We start from the raw sequence: 23,466 nt of genomic DNA, 5'->3' as shown, positions 1-23,466 counted from the left end.
CAAAGTAAAAAAAGAATTAAAAAGGACTAAAGAGAAGATGGTCAAAGAAGATCCAAATTTGCAAAATTGAATTCTGCTGAAAGAAGAAAAACCAAAACCCTGAATAGAACAAATACTTAACAGTATTACTGAAGAGCATTTTCCTAAAATAAGTGAAAGCTTATCAGAAAGGTTTATCTGACGGTCAAGAAAAATGAACAAGAACTGTCAACACCACATATAAATTTTTAGCCTTACAAGATAATGGCGGAGTCCTTTAGGCAATTGGGCAAAAAAGTCAAGTCCATTTATAAAAAGGTGAAAAAGTTGAGGCTAATAGCACTGTGTGCTAGGAGAGAGTAGAATGATTGCTACTGGAACTCAAGGAAAGCAAATATGAGCCAAGGATTTTATATCCAGTCAAACTGTCCTTCAGGATAGTCATGAATGTAAAGAACTCAGAGACTATTATATTCATGAGTCTTTGTTGAACCCTTCAACCAGCCCCACCCTTATGCACCCCTCTGTTCACATTTAAACTGTTTTTCATCGAAGTTGTTGGAGATACTGTCAAAGAGCTATCCCCTTCCACCTCTCTCTTGGCAGTGTTGTTTTTAGAGTTTTTTCTGCTAAACCCTTTTTAAAAAAATTTTTTTTTCCTTTTAATTATCCATGAGAGACAGAGAGAGACATAGGGCAGGCTTGTCACAGAGCAGGAATGCGGATGTGGGACTCGATCCCAGGAGCCTGGCATCATGACCTGAGTTAAAAGCAAATGCTTAACCGACTGAGCCACCTAGGCACCCCTTCTACTAAACATTTGAAAAGCAAATAATTAATGAACTTTTAACATGGCTTTAGAGACTAAAAAAAACCCCTCCAAATTAGTGATAAGAAAATCTGACAAAGAATAAGACAAACCAGACTTCAGATGAGTTTCACTTATGAATATGGTTGCAAAAGTCCTGAATAAAATACTTAACCATTGATACCAGTATGGTTAGAAAAAGAACCATGAACAAGCCGGGATAGGGTGGTTATTCCAGTAATGCAATGATTGGTTCAGTATTTTTTTTTTTTTACATGTAAGGGAAAGAAGATTGTTTTTATAGGTGAGGAAAAAACAATTGAGAAAATAAGTCTCATGTGGTTCATATATACAATGGAATATTACACAGCTGTCAGAAAAGATAAATACCCAACATTTACATTGACATGGATGGAACTGGAGGGCATTATGCTAAGTGAAATAAGTCAGTCAGATAAAGACAATTATCACATGGTTTCACTCATATGTGGACTGTAAGAAATAGTGCAGAGAGTCGGTCATAGTGGAAGGGAGGGAAAACTGAATGGGAAGAAATTAGAGAGGGAAACAAACCATGAGAGAATCTTGATTCTGGGAAGCAAACTGAGGATTGCAAATAGGGAGGTGGGTGGGGGGATGGGGTAGCTGGGTGTTGGGGATTTAGGAGGGCACGTGATGTGATGTGATGAGCACTGGGTGTTGTGTGCAACTCATGAATTATTGAACATTTTATCAAAAACTAATACGTTGGCTAATTTAAATTAAAAAAAAAGTCTTCCGGTATTCAGTAGAATAGGAGTAGGTAGATACTTCCTTAACACTGTGTGTGTGTGTGTACCAGTCTTTTTATATCTGCGCAAAACTCAGCATCATGGTTCATGGAGAAACAATGTAAACATTCCTTCTAAAAGAAAGGACAAAATGTCCACTATCAACTCTATTATTTAATACCATACTGGCAGTATGAGCCAGCATAATTAGACAAAAGAGTAAAATTCGAAATAGATAAATTGAAAAAGAGAAGTTAAAATCTTCACTATACAACTTTATGATAATACAGCTTAAAAATCCACGAGAACCCCAAAACTCTGCAAATAATAGAATTATTACTGAAGACAATGGATTATAAATATAATTTATAGAAAACAGTAGCTTTCGTATAAATAAATATAGGAGATACAATGGAAGAAAAGACCCCCACTTGTAATAGCAACAAAAAACCATAAAATACATAGGAATTAATTTGTTGTCTATGAGACCTATGTATAGAAAACTTTGAAACACTGGTCAAGGGCACAGGGGAGGGCTTGAATTTGAAAGATGTGTCATGTTTTTGGGTAGGATGACTCAACTTCATAAAGATGTCAGTTCTTACACATTCAACATAATTTATTGATTTAAAATAAACAGATTTTCACTTAAAACTAGGTAAGTTGATCCTAAAACTTAGCTAGAAAAACTGTCAAATTATTAGCCAGGAAAATAGTGTAAAAAGAACAGTACGGGAAACTTATTCAATGAGATATTAAAAATATAACATTGTGTCTAATTAAAACACAGTGGTACTGGTACATGATTAGACAGACCAAAGACCAAATAGAAAATACAAATAGACTCTGATACATTGTGAATTTAGTGTAAAAAAGATCCTAGCTAATCAGAAGATGTTAGAGACAATTGCCTTGCTGTTTAGAAAATAAAAGTTATTTTTATACCAGAATAAATTCCAAGTGGATCAAACTTGAAATGTGTAGGACAAAATAGAATGTTTATGAGAGAATTCCTTTATAAAGCTGAAATGGGACAAGTCTTTCTTACTCTGACTTAAAATCTAGAAGCCATTTCTTAAAAAGGAAAAATTCATCATAACATAAGCTGAGTCTTTATGTAATAAACTAGGGGAAAATACTTGACTGGTTTATGAAGAACTGGTTTATGAAGAACTCAGATATTACCGAGGAGAAGAAAAACCCAATGGAAAAGTTGGCAAAGGCTGTAAACAGAAATTTGGCAGATGAGGAAATATAAGTGGTTCCTAAGCATTTATGAAAAAATACCTGTCTGGGGCACCTTGCTTGCTCAGTCAGTAGAGCACGCAACTTTTGATTTTGGGGTTGTGAGTTCAAGCCCCACTTGGCCTAGAACTTACCTAAAAAGTAGATAAATAAACTGGAAACCCATCCTCATTCAATAAATGTAAATACAAATTAAAACTATTCTGAAGTAACATTTCTCAGGTTGGCAAAAATCTGGATTTTGAAAACATGCTTCGTTGGCACATGTGGGAGAACAGGTCTCATCTGTGGCTGTGAATGCATGCTGGTGCATCTTGTGTGGGGCAGTTTTGCTCTAAAGGTCTGGATTATAAATCCGTACATCTTTTAATCCAGTTAGTCTGGTTTTGATGATTTATTCTGGTATGTGTTAGCATATGCTAGAAATGACATTAACCAATTCATTTCTGAATTGCTTGTAGCAGTAAAAGAAACAAATATCTAGGGCTGGTGAAATAAATAAAGCTATATCTATACAGTCTTTTTCTTTTTTCTTGTTTTTCTATTTATTGGTATGGAGAGATTTTTTTTTTTTTTAATTTTCTATTTTTTATAAACATATATTTATATCCCCAGGGGTACAGGTCTGTGAATCGCCAGGTTTACACACTTCACAGCACTCACCAAAGCACATACCCTCCCCAATGTCCATAACCCCACCCAGTATGGAGAGATTTTGAAGATAGTCATGGTAAAGAAGAAAGATACAGAACAGTGTAAAGTATGCTTTTAGTGTAAAAAAGAGAAAATAAAATACATTTGAATTGGTTTATGTGTCAGGTAAGGCTGGACAGGTTCATAAGAATAGTGTATCTGGGGGTGTGAGTGGTGGAGCGGGAACTTGCAGATAGGGATCTTTCACTCACTTTTTGGTTTTTGAAGCAAGTGAACACATTACGTTTTCAGAAAGTTATGTGAAATTAAATAATTAATGGGTCTTCGTATGTTTTTATAGCCACATGCAAGTAGTCTGATTTTTATTTTTCAGACTGTACAGCTGAATTTTCAGAGTCATTCCCTACTGCCCACCTTTTTTTTTTTTTTTTTTAAAGCTGCAGAACCCTTTGCTCAAACTTAGTGTTACAGAGAAGCCTGGTTTGTAAAACAGATAAAGATTAATCTGGCTCAGATGCAAGCGGGGTGAGGGGCTTGGAGCAGGACCTTTTGCCCCTCTTTCCTTTCCTTCACCTAAGCAAGCAGCTGCCACTGAGATGACTGTACAGGACCCTTAAATTCTGTATCTCAGGACCAAATGAGAGCCAAAAAAGGTTTCTTTTTTCTTTCTTTCTTTTTTAAAATTTTATTTACTTATTTGATAGAGCACAAATGGGAGGAGCAGCAGGCAGAGGGAGAGGGAGAAGCAGACTTCCTGCCAATCAGAGAGCCTGCGGTGGGGCTGGATCCTAGGACCCGGGAATCATGACCTGAGCTGAAGGCAGCCACCCTACCAACTGAGCCACCCAGGTGCCCCCCAAAAAAGGGTTTCTAAGTTTAAATTGGAGGTTGGCAGATTACAGTGCCCAGGTTAAGTCAAGCTTGCTGCTTATACAGTCAAGTTTTACTGGAACACAGCTGTGTTCTTTTTGTACATACTAGCTATGACTGGATTTGCCCTGACTACAGCAGTCTTGAGTGTTTGTGACAGAGACCTTATATCCTGCAAAGCCTAAAATATTTGCTGTCTGGCTCTTTATGCAAAAAATTTTGCCAACTCCTAGTTGAAATCCTTTTGTTGCCTGTGATAATTTACTTTCTAGTTGTGTGTACTGTTTTTCCACTTAAATCTTTAGGGTAAAACAGGCTAGCATAACTCTCTTCAGAATTGTGTAGTATAATACAGGTTCATGGCTTAGCAAGACATTTGGGGATATTCTTGTTTTCAGATATTTCATATTTCAAATATCTAGCTTGAAAATTAGGCTTGTTACTATTTGCATGTGTATCTCTATATACTATGAACAAAATCAGTTCTGAAACACTCATCAACTTGTCAGGTGATTTTAGCTTGATGATTGAAAGGTAAATGAAGGATGGGAAAGTAGGCCAGGGCGCCTGGGTTGCTCAGTGGTTAAGCATCTGCCTTTGGCTCAGGTCATGATCCCAGGATTCTGGGATCGAGCCCCGCATTGGGCTCTGTCATCGGCGGGAATTCTGCTTCTCCCTCTCCTACTCCCCCTGCTTGTGTTCTCTCTTTTGCTTTGTCTCTCTCTGTCAAATAAATAAATAAATAAAGTCTTAAAAAAAAAAAAAAGGTAGGCCAAATAGACATAACATTAGCTTTTAAAAATCTGAGGGTTTATTTTGTTAAAATCACTTTTAATACCAGGGGTCTAAATTCCTTCAAACATATTTATTGATTATAAAATAAAAACACAACAGAAGTATATATAAGGGGCGCTTGGGTTGCTCAGTGGGTTGAGTGCCTGCCTTCAGCTCAGGTTGTGATCCCAGGGTCTTGGGATCGAGGCCCCAGGTCAGCTCCCTGCTCAGCAGGGCATCTGCATCTCTCTCTTCCTCTGCTGCTCAAATAGATAAATAAAATTTATTTTATTTTATTTATCTCCCAAATAGATAAATAAAATCTTTTTTTTTTTAAGATTTTATTTATTTATTTGACAGAGAGATCACAAGCAGGCAGAGAGGCAGGCAGAGAGAGAGGGGGAAAAGCAGGCTCCCTGCTGAGCAGAGAACATGTGGGGCTCCATCCCAGGACCTGGGATCATGACCTGAGCCGAAGGGAGAGGCTTTAATCCACTGAGCCACCCAGGCGCCTCTAAATAAAATCTTTTGAGAAAGTATGCATAAGTGCATATCTTACTGACTCTTCACAAACAGTGTAGTCATGCACTGAACACTTGGGTCAGTTCACAGGACATTGTCAGCCACAGAAGCCTCATCCACACATCTACTCAGTTAACCATTTTCCCAGAGCAGCCATTATCCTTACTGTGAGAGTATGGACTAGTTTCTCCTGTTTTGCACTGTGTATCTGGAGTCACATGCACTCTTTGGTATCTGGTTTATAGGCAGCATTGCGTTTGTGAGACTCATCCGTATAGTCGTGTATAGTAGATATTTAATTTTCATATTTGGGTGCATTTCATTGTGTAAATGTGCTATAAGTTACATACATATTCTGTTGGGTGTTGGAATAGTATATAGTTTTAGCTACTGTATTATGATGAGTGTGAGGATGAATGTTCTAAAATCTGATTCCCCAGTTTTGCTGTAGCAGTAAAAGAATAGAAGCAAACCAAATGTCCAGGGCTAGTGAAATAAAGCTTTGTCTGTATGGTGAAAGTACTATGCAGCCATGTATGCAGTTTAAAATTTCCAGTAGCCACATTTTATAATTTAAATTTTCAAAAATGTATTTTGTTGGGTAGCTCAGTTGGTTAAGCGTTTGCCTTCAGCTCAGGTCATGATCCAGGGGTTCCAGGATCAAGCCCTGCATTGGGCTCCCTGCTTGGGAGAGAGCCTGCTTCTCCCTCTCCGTCTCCCTTTCCCTCTGCTACTCCCCCTGCTCAGTTGCCCCCCCCCCGTCAAATAAATAAATAAAATCTTTAAAAAAACCCTCACAAAATCCCCCCCCAAATATATTTTGTTTAGGCTGGTATATCCAAAATATTATAATTTAAACATAATCATAAATATATGTACGACATACTACTTTTTTCGGAGTAAGTCTTAGCGATTTGGTGTGTAATTTCCACTTACAGCACATCTCAGTTCACACTAGCCCCATTTCAGGTGTTTAATAGTCATATGGGCTAGTTCTGGGTCCTGCTTTTGGTGAGCAAATACATGCAGTACTGTTGGATATATATCTAATAGTGAAATTGCTAGGTGAGAAGGTGTATGTATATGGAGCTTTAGTTGAAGCTTTCGGTTTTCCAAAGTGGTTGTACTAATTTATATTTCTTCCAGCTGTGAATGAGAGTTGGCTGTTTTGGTAGATGTGTAGTGTTATTTCATTGTGGTTTTAATTTTCATTTTCCTCATGACTAATATGTCTTCTTTATATTCAGTGTGCAAAAAGAATAAATATTTTTCTCTAAACTTTACCTTCTTTTCACTAGTGATTTGAAACTAATGTCAGTAATGATGGTTTTGGCAGTGAAATACTGGTGGGGTTTTATTTCATATGTTTTTGCTTTTTTATGTTATTCGTCTCATGATTTAATAGCTCTGAGTTATATAATTATTACTAAGTGGCTAGGAAATTCTCCGTTGTCCTGTAAGTATATTATTTATTGCAGCTATCTCTGGAGTTTATCAAAGATAAAGAAAAGTATTATGTTAAGGCTTTATAATATAATCACATATGTTAGATATTACATTTGTAATATACTCAAGTATCTCATCAATTATAATTATATAAACCATTATAATGGAAGTATTAGATATTAAATATGATTAAACATATTTGTATATATGAAATATACACACAAATATTTAAAAAATCAGAACTTTTTGAATTTTAATATTGATTAAAAACTTCTAATTTATGTTGTGAGCAGTTATTACAAACTTACAAATGTTAAAGAATTATTTTTGCCTCCCCCCCCTTTTTTTTTAAAAGATTTTATTTATTTATTTGACACACAGAGAGAGAAATCACAAGTAGTCAGAGAGGCAGGCAGAGGAAGCAGGGGGAAGCAGGCTCTCCGATGAGCAGAGAGCCTGATGCAGGACTCGATCCCAGGACCCTGAGATCATGACCTGAGCTGAAGGCAGAGGCTTAACCCACTGAGCCACCCAGGTGCCCTTTAAAGATTTTATTTATTTGAGCGAGCGAGCGAGAGAGAGATCACAGAGGGAGAGGGAGGGTTAGTGGGAGAAACAGATTTGCCACTGAGTGGAGAGCCTGATGCTGGGCTGGATCCCAGGACCTTGGGATCATGACCTGAGCCCCGAATGCAGATGCTTAACCGACTGGGCCACCCAGCTGCTCTGTAGTTTTGGTTTCTTGATGAGTGTGTATTAGCTTTCTTTATATAGAGATTTACTAATTTATCTTCTAACTGGGACCCTGTTTTGGTAGTGGTGAAAGTGTGGTCTGGTGGGGACTTTGGGAGTTGCAGTTAATTGTTACGTCAGGACATCAGGTGCTGTTGCGAACATGCTGGGGCTTGCCATATTTACTTTTTTGTGTATATGACTCAGTTCAGATAGAATTGGTCAATACCATGTGTTTCATAGAGTGCATTTTACCTTAGGGTTTTGGTTAGTGAGATTTTGGGATGGATTTCAGTTTACTGTTGGAGGGGACTTTAAATTATTTTCCTAAAATTTAATACTCTATTTTAATAGTCCTTTTAACAGTCTGTCATGCATTTACCTTAGTTATAGATGTTAGGGTTATCTTTTAACATAAAATATCTCAGTGCTGCATTTCTTTGAATATCTTCAGAAAATTTTCACCAAGAAATTTGCATAATGGTTTGAATAGGTTAGATTTTTCACTTGTTGTTTTGTTTCCTAAAACACTAGTATGAAACACCTGGCTGACTGTGTACAGTTGTGGTATTCTGATAACTTTTAGATAGGCCAGTATATTAGGAGTTTCCATCTAGGGGTGACTTCTTAATAGTGAGTGGGCAGTCTTTTAGGACTGCCTGCCAAGTTTGACATGTTCCTTACTCTAGCTATAACTAATCTCTGATCTTTTCCTAGTCTTCAGAAATAGAAAAAGAACTAATTTTATTTTTTTAAATAGTAGGAAAAAATATTTGAGTTCGTTCTAGTCAAGAACAGAAATGAAGTATATTTTAAAATACCATCATTGTTTTGAGTCTATTTTCTGTTTCCTATATGAAGAGAAGAAAAAATTTAAAAAGATCTGGTATTCATCTCACACCAGTCATGTCTAAAATTAACAATCAGGAAATAACAGATGTTGGTGAGGATGCATGTGAGAATGCAGACTCGTACAGCCAGTCTGGAAAACAATAAGGTTCCTCAAAAAGTTGTAAATAGAGCACCTTATGACCCTTACCCCAAAGGTACAAATGTAGTGACCTGAAGGGGCACCTGCACCCCAGCAGCAATGTCCACCATAGCCAAACTATGGAAAGAACCTAGATGTCCATCAACAGATGAATGGATAAAGATGTGGTATCTGTCTACAATGGACTACTACTCAGCCATCAAAATTGAAATGTTGGTGTTTGCAATGGCGTGGATGTAACTAAGAGGGTATTATGCAGAGTGAAATAAATCAATCAGAAAGACAATTGTCATATATCATATGATCTCACTCATACATGGAATTGAAGAAACAAGACAGAGGAGCATAGGGGAAAGGAGGGAAAAATAAAATAAGTTGAAATCAGAGAGGGAAACAAACCACAAGGGACTCTTTCTTTTTAAAATTAACATGTAATCTGTTATTTGCTCCAGTGGTACATGTCTGTGAATCATCAGGCTTACACATTTCATAGCACTCACCATAGCACATACCCTCCCCAAAGAAGAGACTCTTAATCATAGGAAACAAATTGAGGGTTACTGATGGGGAGAGGGATTTGGGAGGATGGGGTAATGGGTGATGGGCATTAAGGAGGGCACATGATACAATGAGCACTTGGTGTTATATAAGGTTGATGAATCACTGAACTCTTCCCCTGATGGTAGTAATACACTATATGTTAATTAATTGAGTTTAAATTTAAAAAAACTATGAAAAAAACGGATCTGGTATTTTATATATGTTGTTTTTTAAAATTGTGTTAATTCCTAACACTTCTGTCTTTAATAAGGGACTTGCAACAAAGCATTGCCAGGGAACCTAGTGCTCCGTCAATTCCTACACCTGCGTATCAGTCTTCCCCAGCTGGGGGACATGTGCCAGCTCCTCCAACGCCAGCACCAAGAACCATGCCGGTCAGTAAGCAACCACAGTTTGTAAATGGAAGTTTTACATTAGTGCTTGCTTGCTGTGAAGGATGAAACATGCTTTATATTGTGAAGATCTGGTGGTTACCAGTTTTCATCAGATTGACCAACCTTTTGATGTTTTGCAATATAAGGGATTCAGCATCACTCATGAATTCTTGCCAAAAAGGTTCAACTTGAATCTTACCAGGTCTTTAGAACCACCTCTCAGTTTATAGCAAATACATTGTTACAAAATAAGAAGTTAAATTGTGCCATTAGGAAATAATTGGACAAATCCAGAACTGGGGCATTCTGAGGCACTTTGTCTTTTCTAAAAGTGAATGTCATGGAGAGAAAAAAAATAGGTGTGGGACATTCTGGTTTAAAAGAGGAAAGATTCATAATAATCATGTAGTACATGAACCTCGATTGGATCTTGGTTTACAAAAATTCCTTTAAGAGCTTTTTTTGGTGATAAATAGGAAAACTTGAATGTGGAGTGGATTCTCAATGACATTAGGAAGTAACTGTTCATTTTCTTAGAGTGAAATGGTATTTTGATTATGTAGGAGAATATTAGGACTTGTATGACAGTCTTTAGGGCTGGTGTCATGAGGTTTGCAACTTCCTTTCACATGGTTCCGCAAACATTTAGGTAGATAAATATATGGATATAACTACAGATAAAGCAAACATGACCAAATGTTAATAATTACTGAATTTAATTGGTAAATACTATATTTATTATACTGTTCTTTTAAGTTTTCGAGTGTTTGAAAATGTTTGCATAAAAAATGTGGCTAGGAGGAGATTACAGTAATAAACTGTACCTGACTTGCTCCTTCCTCCTATCTCAAAAGTCTAACCATTGATGGGAGCAGTAATGAGCTACAGAAATGATTAGGCATTAGGAACAGAGCAGTAGCTGTGCAGTTTCCTGAAATTGGAGAATTATTCTTCAACTTGTTACATTTCTAGAGCAACAAGTCAACATTTAAAAATGGAAACTAGAAATATATTTGGTTGGATTCTAGAGTTTCTCATATACCCTCACTTACAGTAATTTGACAGCAACATAAAACATTTTGTAGTCAATGTTGACTTTTTCTTATAGCCTGCTAAGCCCCAACCCCCAGCCCGGCCTCCACCTCCTGTGCTTCCGGCAAATCGAGCTCCTCCTGCCACTGCTCCAGCTCCAGTGGGGACAGGGACCGCCCCGCCAGCTCCGTCACACACTCCTGGTTCAGCAGCTCCCCCTCCACAGGCCCAGGGACCCCCATATCCTACCTATCCAGGATATCCCGGGTAAGGCTGCAACTGAATATCTGAATGAATTGATTAATGTTTCTAGCTCTGGTTAGACTTTTAAAAACAGGGTTACCCCTTCTCTAATGGAGGTGTCATGAATGAATAATCTGCATTGTCAGCTTACACAGAAACGAAAATAATTTTACAGGCACTTATTTGAGCAATTGAATGGCTATTTCCCAGGCTTATTTATGTTTTTAGTTTTTACATGCTGGGTTCATCTTAAATCTCTTCTGTATGGGATGTGGAATGTGTTTCCTTGGTCGTCTTTATTTTGGTGATAAACAGATAGGCACCTTTTCTGAACTTAGCAAGACTAATAAGGCCTTGCTTATGTACCCGTACTTTGAAATACTGGCATTCTGACAGACTGTTGAACACGACTCTAATTACGGCATGTGCTTTCTTAAAGAACATCTTTCTTTGTGATAATTTTTTAATCTTAAAAATCCAGACATTTGACTACCTCTTAAGATGTGCTCCAGACTTTGCTTTGTAAGTATATTCTGTCTTCCAAATATTAAAACTTTGTTAACAGTGAATTTATGTGCATTACAGTGAGTATTGAGTCTTGTGAATCAGGAAGGTCCTTAGGTTGGTACATTAAAATTAAGGGTTTTAATTTTTATTGTTTGTTAATAGTTTAATATTTAGTCTTATTTCCATTACAGTATTATTTTCTGGATAGTGTTAAATACTCGATATTCTTTTATCTCAAGTATTAACAAATAGGAACACTTTTTTTCTAATAAGACCTTGAAATAGCTGTTTTTATCTCCCTAGTTTTCTCTGCTAGACTGAGAAAGAGAAGAATGACTTTCTTGAAAAAAACTTGGTTTTAGAATAATTGTTACATTTCATTTTCCAGTATTTGATTTACCAATCCCTTTGTTTGTTTTCTTTTCATCAGGTATTGCCAAATGCCCATGCCCATGGGCTACAATCCTTATGCATACGGCCAGTATAATATGCCATATCCGCCAGTGTATCACCAGAGCCCTGGACAGGCTCCATACCCAGGACCCCAGCAGCCTTCATACCCCTTCCCTCAGCCCCCACAGCAGTCTTACTATCCACAGCAGTAATATGTCAGCTCAGAAGCTCAGCTGGTTCAGTTCAAAGGGAAAGAAGTACCAACCCTGCAATAAGTGTACTAAACTCTATGTTCTGGTTAATATAATGTACTCTGTTATACTGAACACAGTGTATAATTTCTGTCTGTGGCTGAAAGCTAAAAACTGTGCCCCAGTTCCACATTTGATTGCACACTGAGAGATGCTGCTGTTGCAGTATAAACACTATAATAGGTATAATAGGATTTGAAATGAATTACATTTCAGCGCATAAAAGTTGAAAATGAGAAATTAAACCCACAAGTGAAACGTTTGAAATTATTATACTTATGTCTACGTAAGATGTGGTTGGGACATCAGATACTTACAATGATGGTTTAAGTACTGATATTCAAGAAAACTAAGTTTTCTTTCTCTTTTGGTTTATCAGTTTGGTTTAATTTCCATTATACTATTTTGCATAATCAAAGCGTTGTAAATCTTATAATTTAAAAATAAATTACTTCAGAACAGTTGTCATTGTTATGTTTTGTCATTGATTCTCATTACTGTCTAATTTCTTTCTGGTATTAGTCTCTCATTTTATATGTACATAAGTTAAACAGATAACTGTGTTTAAGTGCATGATTAGTGCAAGTTAATATTTCAGTTTTATAGGAAAACCAAAAGAATGATACCATAATTTATCTTTCATTGCTGATTAGTAAATTAATTTTGACATTTATTTTGAAAAGTCCTATAATGTGGAAGAAACACAATTGCTACCAAAGATTATTCAAATAAATATACAAATAAATATGTATATTTAAAGTTTTATTATCCTCTCCAAGAAATTGAAACAAATTCTGATAATTTTTTCCCTTTTTTTCATAACCTATTTAAAATATATACATATCATTGACAGTACTGTCTAATGTAATGGAATTGTTTAAAGAAAATTTGCTGTACCCTTCTATTCCTTTTTTCCACCTTACTCTCTTAACCTAGGAACATTTAATGCACAATGTATCTGAGTCAATCTAAACCCTTTCATTTTATGCTCCTAAAATATTAGACTATTTTATAATTCAGGGAGCGTACAAAACAATTGTTGGGAGCATATGCCAATTCTGGAATAGGCTGTATATTTAATATTAAGCTCTGCTGTTAGGATAATTAATCACTGTATAAACCTCAGTAAAAATAGTGAGACATGCATCATGGAGTGAGTAAAAGAGAAATGTATGAGTTGTCTAATAGTGGGATTTGTTTTGTGTGAGGTTCATTTCTGAACACATCAGGCATATGAGCAGATTTCCAATGAATCTGTTTATGTTTATTTTCTAAGTTTTGATGCTCACCTTTTCTTGCATTATTGTTACATTTAAATAATACTGTCATTTGGTCCACTGTTCTTTTCATTGACATTTTGGTTTTATATTTTAAATGTTGGACTGGAGGTGTGATTGTAAAAGGGAGTGCATTGGTTAAAAATTATATGTACATTTAAAAAAATCTTACTTTGCTGTTGTACGTAGAAAACATGAAGGCATGTTACAAATGACCTTTCCATGGAATATTGAAATTGGTTTAAAGTCCAATAGTTAAAACCTTGGCAAAAGTAGTTTTTTACATATCATAGCTAAATTTTATTAATGTGGAATCATCAAACTATGACATAGGCTTTTTTGACACTTATGTAAAAGGCATTAAAGTTCTACATTCTTATTATTCTTATTATTCATGGTATCCTATACTAACAGGAGATACTCAGAGTTAGGGGTATTCCAAATTGCTAGTTTATTCTTACTAATGCAGAAAAAAACAAAAAACAAATTGGCCTGAATATTCTCTTGGGGAAAGAAGGCACTAAGAAGAGTAAGAGCATCAGAGGGGCAAAAGAGGTTATAAGGCCACTTAGCCCATTCTATGTGCTAAGCTAGGCCTGCTCCTAGAGATCCATGGGAAAATTATTCAGAAACTGTTAGAAAGGAGGCTCCAAAGCCCCAAGTGGCAGCCTCTTCCATCATCCTGACTCGCTCAAAGACTTTTTTACACAGTAATGCAGACCCACTCTCTGGTCAGCTCACTCATCTTTAGGTAACTGTGGATGTGTTGTTTTGGTCACCTTTGTCTGGGTACAGATGATCAGATTTCTGCAGCCCGTCCTTGCTGGGGCTGTCCTCATAGCGTTTCTAGTTTCATTAGGGTAGCTCATGGTAAGAAGTTTCTGTTAGTCTGTTTTGCATTCTAACAAACAAGGAAGCCCCCACTGGGATTATGTTTGTTATCAAACTTTTTTGTCCTTTGTTTAACTTCTTATATTCCACAGAATACCCTAAAAAGGTGTTATGGACAATGGTATTTATCTCGAGGTAGGAAGGTGTCAACTCTGGTTTAGGTATTTTGTTACCTATGTTTATAATTAGACTTTTTGATAATTTTCCTAAACTAAAGAAACCATTCCCAGACCTTAATTTAAGTTTGGGTTTGGAATACTGTTTTTAAAAGGACTGCAGGTAATGAAGCTCTGCATGGAGGAGCTAGTCAGAAGTGGGGGAAAAGCCTCACTTCTCCTATTTCTTGTTCCTAGTTGGAGACAAATAGCTTGACTTCTCAGTCTGGTGTAAAGTATTGGTTTGCTCCCATGTCCTTTGATTTTTATTCTCAGTTGAGAGGAACAGTTATATGTCACTGCAAACCAGTCAGTCTTTATGAGACATTCTTGTACCCATAACCCTGGTTTCTTTGCAGTTTATAATCCCTCCTTCCACAAATGCAAGTAGTTAACAGAAAAAAAGAACAAGATTTCACAGAACCTTCTGTCCCTGACACTCTATCCCAGTCAGCAGCCTTTCTAGTTAAAACAGATTTTAAAAATGTTTCCATTAGAGCTTTACAAAGTTTGCAAAAGTGCTTTATACACATTTTCTAATTTCATAAACATGATAAAATGTAGTTTGTTCAGTAGGTTGCAGTTTGCTAATGGGGATTTTTTTTTTCTTTTAATGATTGGTATATCTTGAAGAATCTTGCTACAACCTAGTGGCATCTCTCTCATTCTCTCTTTGTAAACACTTCTGCAATTATTAGTTGATTCACACTTCAGAACAGGATGCAAAGTAGGGAAAAACTGCTATAGTGTTAAAATTACTAGTATAAAAATAGATTGTAGAACTAAATGGCTGATTATAAGATTTACCTGGAAGAGCTAAGAGGGAAAAATTATATTTTTAAAGAAAAAGAGAATATTCAGGCTTTATTTCTGGTATGAAGTTTATATTTTTTAAAAAAAATCCTATATTATCACACCAGAGATTTTAGATTCTTTTCTGGTTAAAAACACTGCGGGTAGTTGGTTTATATTTTTATTGTATTCATTTCTCTTAGGGGGAAAATTGTAAAGCAACATAAAGGTTCCAGATGAATGTATCCTAGAAATAAAAGTTGAAAGATTCTTACTTCCTTGGAGTATGAATTCTTATTTGAAGTGTTTATCCTTCAGCTTTATAGTTTCTGCAGTTTGACAGATGGTGGTTTGGGAAATAAAAAAATACCCACTCTGACTAAATGCGTGAGACTGTGTTTAAGTGTTTTCTTACAGTGGTCAGCCCCATACTTGATCCATGGATGGACTATGTTTTTCATTAGTTGTGATTTGCCCCAGTTCTTTTTTTTTTTTTTTTCAAACAAGCAAAACCTATTGTAATTTTATGTGTGTGTGTGTGTTTAAATTAACATATAACGTATTATTTGTTTCAGGGGTGCAGGTCTATGAGGAATCTTTTCAGGTGTCATTTCTTGGGGGGTTAATTTTTGAAAATGTATGGCATATTATTCAGTTGGTTAGGAAAAGGGAGGTGGTGAATTGTGTTCATGTTTTATTCTTAAATATATTGAAATGTGTTCGTCTTTTAAAACATTTTGTTTCTACTTCTTCCATGTTTTAAGGTCAGATGCAACTCTTTTATTATATAGGTCACAATGCACAATTTATCTGAAAATGTGTTGATGCTGTATGTCTTCCAAATTTGTTGAACAAGCTGGCTCCAGGAATGAATCAATAGTCTGAATCCCTATTATATAAATTTTAAATACATCAACTGGACATAGTTAAATCTGACTTCTGTTTTTAGTTATCTGGCATCTGTGTTGGAGAGTACAGAGTTCACACTAGGGGCTTGGACACATTGATGTCTGCAGTGAGAGGCCAGTGCCTGGTGCTTGGGTTGTGCTGCAGTCTAAAGGGAAAGGAGCAGTTTCGTGTGCTGGGGTGGCTTCAGCATTTATTTCAGCACGGCGCAGGGGGCTGGCTTAGGAACTGCAGGGAGCAGGGGCTGGCTTAGGAACTGCAGGGAGCAGGCTTCAGCTTTCCCAGAGCCTGTGCACCAGAGAGCCTCAGGCTACTGCCAATCAGTGTCCCCATTGGCTGCCAGGCTCCCCTGTGTAGATAATCAGTCCAGGCACATCCTGAGTGTCTGCCTTAGCATCCCGCCTACAAGGGACCCTGGCTTCTGTCAGTTCTGTGGCTCCTGATCCTCTTCCCTTCGCGTTTAAAAGTTGCTTCGTCCTCCTTTTCAACTAATGAACACTCAAGTGGTACAGGTGAACAGGCTCACGTCCGTTACCATTTAATTTACTTTTCAGTTTTACTGTATTTTTAACTCTCTTTATGTATTTTGAAGTCATGTGTTCATATTCATGTTAATTATGTCTGTTGTGAACATGAAATGACTGTTCTTTTCCACCTTGTAATATCTTTTGTTACTAAAATTGCCACCATTGTGTTCTTTTTGGATGCATTAGCAAAATTTCTAAATTGTGTGTGCTTGCCTTAGTTACAGGTGTTTAGATATAGTTACTGGATCCAGTCAGATTTTTTTTTTTTTTTTTTTTTTTTGGTGGATAATTGATTAGGAAAGTTTCACTTGCAACTTTGTTAAAATTGTAATTATATGATCTTTTGATCATTTTGTTTGGTATATTTTGTCTTCTCTGTTTCCTTTTCTTGTCTTTAATTGGTTGGATTATGTTTTCTCTCTTCTAGTTATTTGGAACATTAAGACTTTTCTGGGCGCCTGGGTGGCTCAATGGGTTAAGCCATTGCCTTTGGCTCAGGTCATGATCTCAGGGTCCTGGGATCGAGTCCCGCATCGGGCTCTTTGCTCAGCAGGGAGCCTGCTTCCCTCTCTCTCTCTCTCTCTGCCTGCCTCTCTGCCTACTTGTGATCTCTCTCTGTCAAATAAATAAATAAAATCTTTAAAAAAAAAAAAAAGACTTTTCTTACCACACCACCCCCAGCCAAGTCTTGTCTTTTAAAATTTTTTATAAACAGGATTTAGATTGCTATTGTTAATGCACTATTGTTTTTACAGTAGGCATCCTCTCTGGATTTTAATGATTGGGCTTTGCGTTTTGTTTGTGTTTCTCTTCAGTTTTATATTACTCAGTTTACAAAATACATTAACACGGCAGAGCTGGCTCCTCCTTTTTTCATCTTGGGGTGGCCTTTGACCATTTAGGATGTTTGATCTTGTGGATGTTCAGATCCCCTAGTGCTTCCAGTCTTGTGGCTTTTCTGTTATCAGTAAGCACCTGATCCCAGACAAGGGACCCCTGTGAAGGGCCAATGCCTTCTCTTTCTACCAGAACCTAGGAGAAGGGATAAAGAAGAACACCCTTCAGCCTTCACCACCCAGCACAATAGACTGGGCTGCATCACATGTTCTTTTAAAATTTAGTGTACTTTTGGAGGAAGTATATACACGTGGTGTAAATTACAAGAGGTAAGAAAAGGCATGTGATAAAACAATGTGTCATCCAGTTTCCTTCCTTGGAGACAGTGTCTGCTACCAGCATGCACAGAGTTTAAATTGTCTTTAGGTTTATCAACTCCCAGCAGCAGATGTGATGTGACCTTCTGTGGAAGGGAGGCAGTGAACTGTGACAGTTGTATCTAAAACCAAAATCTGCCTTGGCTTCCTTTCTTTCATAAAGACCAAAGACTGCCTTTTTAGCTGGAAACTTCACGACTTTGTTTGAAGGGCAGATACACCTGGCATTATTTGCACTAATGACGTCTTGAACAATCACTAATCTCTAATCCCATTATGTTTTATGAGTTTTCATAATTACCCAGAGTAGATCTCACAATTTTTGACAGTATTTGTATTTCAGACTCCTAACTTACTCAGCAAGAAAACTTTCTAACATTGGAGCACAGAAAATAAACTGCACCTAAAAGAACAGAACATAAGCACATTTAATATTACTTTGTGGTAACAGCATAATGATCTCCCAAACATGTCTCTGTCTTATTCCTCAGGACCCATGAGTATATTAGGCTGCAAAGTGGGAGAATTAAGGTTGTAGGTAGAATTAAGGTTGCTACTCTGCTGACCTTAAAATAGGTACTTGATCCTAAATTACCAGTGGGCCCCGTGTAATCACAGGTTGCCTTAAAAGTGAAATGAGGGAGACAGGCAAGAGAGAAACGGATGGCAGCCTGCGAACGACTCGACTCCATCAACCCTGCTGGCTTTGAAGATGGGGCCAGGGGAACGTGAACCAAGGAAAGCTGCAGCCTCTAGAAATAGGAAAAGGAGAGGAAACATTCCCCCCCCAGAGTTGACAGAGGGGACACTGTTCCACCAACACCTCGACTGTAGCTCAGTGAATCTTATTTTGGACTTCTGATCTCAAGAACTTTAAGATTACTAGTTTGTGTTGTCTTTTAAAAAAATACCTTATTTATTTATTTGACAGAGAGACAGCGAGAGGGAACACGAGCAGGGGGAGTGGGAGACCGAGAAGCAGCCTTCCTGTTGAGCAGGGAACCTGATGTGGGGGCTTAATCCCAGAACCCTGGGATCATGACTTGAGTGGAAGGCAGATGCTTAGCAACTGAGCCACCAAGGTGCCCTTAATTTATGTTGTCTGAAGTCACTAAGTTTGTGGTCATTTATTACAGAAGCAATAATGAGTTACACTCAGTCTGGTCTATGAACAGGTAGTTTCCTCTTTGGGCTCCCTGGGTCATACGGAATATACGACATGCCCTAGCTTATCTCGTGAGCAGAGAGGTGGAGATCTACAACACAGTGGTGACTCTCCAGAGGACATACAGGCCCAAGTGCCAAATACCCAAACCAAGACGAACAACCTGGTTTTTTTTTTTCTTGCCTTTTAACACACCTTGTAGTTGTTGAAAGGCAGACATGCTGTTTTGGGTAAGAGAAGCTGAGGTAAATAGACCTGTAGTGAGAGGGTTTGTATTTTTCTGGTGAGTTAGATTGTGTTTACTGTTTTCTGGAGGTTTGTAAGTGCAAGTTCCCTCTAGTGTCCTTGTTTTTTGTTTCTTCTGTTGTCTCCCTAGGAACTCCTTAGGTGGAGTCCCGGCCTCCCGGTCCTTGCGGCTGGAATCCGCTACCTGGGAGCCGTGCTGATGGGGTCAGGCTGCAGGCGGGACGAGTGTGGGCTCTAGCTTTCACCAGTGCTTCCCAGCACTCCCCCACGCCTTATCCGATAGGACGGCTGAGGACCCCGGAACCCGGCGGGCGTAGCCCTTGGCTGAAGCTGGTTCCGCTCTGATGACGCGGCTCCGCCTGTGGGCCAGCAGAGAAGGAACAGTCCTTTGGTTCATCTCCTTCTCCTCTGCTGGTAGTCAGAGGAGGTTTTCTCAGTCTTCCCCATGGAAGCCTGGTGGGGCTCCTGGAGCCAAAACTCATGAAATAGGAGGGCCCTTCCATCTAAGCCTGGGCCCCCAGGAGCTTTTAACTCTTGAGCTAGTCCTTGCTCTGTTTCAGTGTTTGGTCCATTCCTGTTTATTTTCCTCCCAGATCCCGGGGAGCGGTGATTTCCTGCCTTTGCCCGTTGCTCCAGTTTGGGGCCTCCAGTCTGTGTCCCCTGTGACCTCAGTGCTCCAAATGCTCTAAGAAGAATGGTTGGTTTTCAGTTTGTTCGGCCTTTTCCTTGTGTGTGTGGAGTGGTCACACGTCAGAGCAGAAACTGGAGATCAAATGAACTTTTTGATAAAAACACATTGGAGCCTGGGGCACCTGGGTGGCTTAGTCGGTGAAGCATCTAGACTCTTATTTCCTCTCCCAACATAATCTCAGGGTTGTGAGGTCAAGCCTTGCACAGGAGTCTGTGCTCAGCAGATTGAGAGCCTCTCCCTCTGCCCCTCCTCCCACTTGTGTGTGCATGTGCGAGTGTGCATACACGTGTGCACACTCTTAAAAAAACCTCAAGCCTTTCTTAAACTTAGAGAATGATCTCTCGTCCATGTGCTTTTTGATTGCCCTCTGGAATTCCTATTGTTATGATGCTTCATCCCCACCCCCCGTATGTTTTCTGTGTGCCTAGCATATAAATATTCAATAATATTAATCATTTTTTTTTACCCATTATTTTAATCTTCAAACTTTTTTTCTCTCAGTTCTGGGAGACTTTCTTGAATTGGTTTCCTCCCTGCTATTTTAAAAGTAGACGTCATACCCAGTGTGGACATGGGGCTTGAACCCAGAACAGTGAGATTAAGACTTGAGCCAAAATCAAGAGTCAGACAATCAACTGACTGAGCCTCCTAGGTGCCCCGAAATAGTTTTTTGTTTTTTGTTTTTTTAAGAATTTTTTAGAAGATTTTATTTATTTGAGAGAGAGAGAGAGAAAGAGCATGCATGAGTCTGCAGATGCGGACTCCCCACTGAGCAGGGAACCCCATGTGGGGCTTGATCCCGACCCAAGCCAAAGGCAGATGCTTAACCAACTGAGCCACGCGGGGGCCCCAGAAATGGTTTTTGCATTAGTTATAAGAAATTGACTCCCATATTTATGGAGGCTGAGCAGTTCCAAGATCGTCAGTCTCTGGTCCTGAGAACCAGGAAAGCTGACGATAGGAATTCCAGAGAGAGAGAAGACATGCCTGCCTCCAAGAACATGAGGCAGGAAGCAGATTCTCTCTGGCTCAGCTTTTTGTTCTGTTCAGGCTTTCAGTGGGTTCCATGAAGCCTGCCCCTATTTGGGAGGTGGTCTGCTTTACTCAGTCTACCGGTTCAGGTGTTAATCTCATCCAGAAACGCCCTCACAGACACACCCAGAATACTGTTCAACTCCGTGTGGACACCCCCTGGTCCAGTCAGGTCGACAGGTAACATTAGCCATCAGAGACTTCTAACTCAGAATTCATTTTTTCTGCAGCATTTACTCTTCCACACCCCATCTCCAAAGCCTATTTAATTTGGCTGCCGCAGATATATTTTGTTGCTGTCTTTACCAGTTTCACATTTCCCTCCATGGCCAATCACTGTGTTCCTAGTAGTTACTCTGTTTCATCTAATAGTGACTTGCTCAGCATGGACTATCCAGTTCAACTTCTAGGCACGCTACTCTGTCTTTCAATAGTAATTCATTATGCTTCATAAGAACCCTATGAATGTGATATTATTTGATTCACCCTCCAAACAGAGGAGTCACTGGCTGTGGATAAGTCCAGCCACTCGTCCGAGGTCACATGGCTGCTTCGTAGATGAGCTGGGCCTGGGCTCTCGCTCACCTGTTGGCCTCTGATTTCAACATCTCTAAGGACAAGCAGCGCTTCCTCTTCTGTGCTGCTGTTGCTGCAGCCGCCAAAAATAGCTAACGTTCGTTGAGTGTCCGTCATCTTCCAGGTTCTCTTCTAGGCATTCAAAATCCACTGCCTTGTATGAACAACCACTTACGAGGTGGCCACTAGCTTCCCCCCAGTTTATAGGAGAGGCAGAAACAAGGGTCAGAGAGACTGAGTCCTGGGGGCTGGCATGTCATGGAGCTGAGCCCTCATCGAGATGAAAGTTAAAGAGGTTCTGAAGTTTCCCCTGTTGCTTGGAGTGTGTTTTATAAGAGGGCATTTGCTCCCATTGCATCTATCTCTCTCTCTTTTTAAAATTTTATTTATTTGACAGAGACAGTGAGAGAGGGAACACAAGCAGGGGGAGTGGGAGATGGAGAAGCAGGCTTCCTGCCGAGCAGGGAGTCTGACGCGGGGCTTGATCCCAGGACCCTGAGATTGTGACCTGAACCAATGCATAGATGCCGACATGCATCTATGTCTTTACCCATTCATTTTCTTCTCCCTAGTAATTCAACGTTGTATGTTGAGAGACTCCTTATTGTTCGAGGTCCTGGGATGCAGCTGTGCCTGCAAGGAATTTCTATTCTATGAGAGTGAAGTTGACCTGGGAACAATGGTGGGCTTAAGGTGGGTGTTATATTATGAATTTGTGTGAGGGTGCTCTCCATGTTTTCTTCCCTGTTTTCAGCTCCAGCCAGGTAGCCAAGCCCTTTATTCCTGTGCAGGGGTTGCCTACCGTGTGGGGTGGGTGCAGACCCCCCCCCAGCGTCTCTGGGAGCAGGAGATGAAGTGGCAAAATCTCAGAGAAGTTAGCTCTTTGTTGTAGAGGGATTGCAGCTTTCCCAGAGAGGGTGTCACAGCACGTGAAGTGGGGCGTCCATGAGGCTGTGTGGCATGGTGTGGGGACCCCGGACCCGGCACCAGCTTGGCATTTGTATGGGGAGCCAGTAATGGCTGAGACTGAATTTCTCACCAGCCTGTGGGATGGGCTTTACTGACTAAACAAATGGACATTCCTTGGGCACCTGGTGCGGTTAGCTGTGGTTGACAGCCACCTACCGCTGCATCGGGGCTGTCCCCGGGACAGCAAAGGATGTTTGCTATGCACGCCCGCACTCATGGTCTCAGGCAGCACCGCATTCATTTGGGTGGGTTGGCTGGGATCCCGCTGGAGGATTGGCCAGCAGAAGTATGGGGGCTCTCAGGTCCTCGGTCCGGTACAGGATGAGACGGGGTTCAAAAGACTAAATGGTTTTGTGCACTGGTTAGATATGGGGGCTGGGAGAATGCAGAGGAGGTAAGTCATGTGTGTGGCAGGGCTGAGGAGACAGATTTTTCGCATTCCCAGGAGGCAGGGTGCCCTGTGCCTGGGAGGTAGGTGCCTGGATCTTAACATGGCCCTAGTCTGGTCATACCATGGAAGGCCTAGGCCAATTGGTTGCCCAAATTGTGGGGATAGCTATTCTGTGGTAGAAATGAGCCCACTAGAAACCATGAGTTTTGGGGGGAGATAAATAAAGCTCTGGCTTGGTCCCAGGAGAAGTCTTTTAGTCTTACTTGGGCCCTGTCTGAGGTGCAGCCAATGGGTGGCCAAGAGACCATGAAATCCCAAGGGTGAGGTCCTCAGGCCCCCAGGGCTCTTGGAGCAAAGGTTCAGTTGCTGAGACCTGCTCCTTAGAGCCAGAGCAGGCCTTCAGAGCACACAGCTGGCTGTTGAAAGGCGTTCGCACCGACAGATGAGTTGAGAGGGTGTGGAAGGCCCTTCCTTGGAGAGTT

The 23,466-nt window shown here is 39.5% G+C and overlaps 1 protein-coding gene across 2 annotated transcripts in view; it reads left to right on the top strand.

Annotated features, from left to right (window-relative positions):
- PDCD6IP (programmed cell death 6 interacting protein) overlaps positions 1-15,541 on the top strand; it is an 82,310-nt gene extending 66,769 nt beyond the window's left edge. For both annotated transcript variants that reach the window (XM_059390616.1, XM_059390617.1), the window contains exons 16-18: positions 9,603-9,726; positions 10,835-11,025; positions 11,939-15,541. In XM_059390616.1, the coding sequence (XP_059246599.1) occupies positions 9,603-9,726; positions 10,835-11,025; positions 11,939-12,113 (490 nt within the window). In that variant the 3' untranslated portion in view covers positions 12,114-15,541. The remainder of the gene's footprint in view (positions 1-9,602; positions 9,727-10,834; positions 11,026-11,938) is intronic.
- The last annotated feature ends 7,925 nt before the right edge of the window (positions 15,542-23,466 follow it).

The sequence above is a fragment of the Mustela nigripes genome, chromosome 2 (assembly GCF_022355385.1).
Source record: "Mustela nigripes isolate SB6536 chromosome 2, MUSNIG.SB6536, whole genome shotgun sequence".
Taxonomy (NCBI): Eukaryota; Metazoa; Chordata; class Mammalia; order Carnivora; family Mustelidae; genus Mustela; species Mustela nigripes.
The sequence above is the reverse complement of the archived record's forward strand: the minus strand, read 5'-3'. Positions and strand labels throughout refer to the sequence as shown.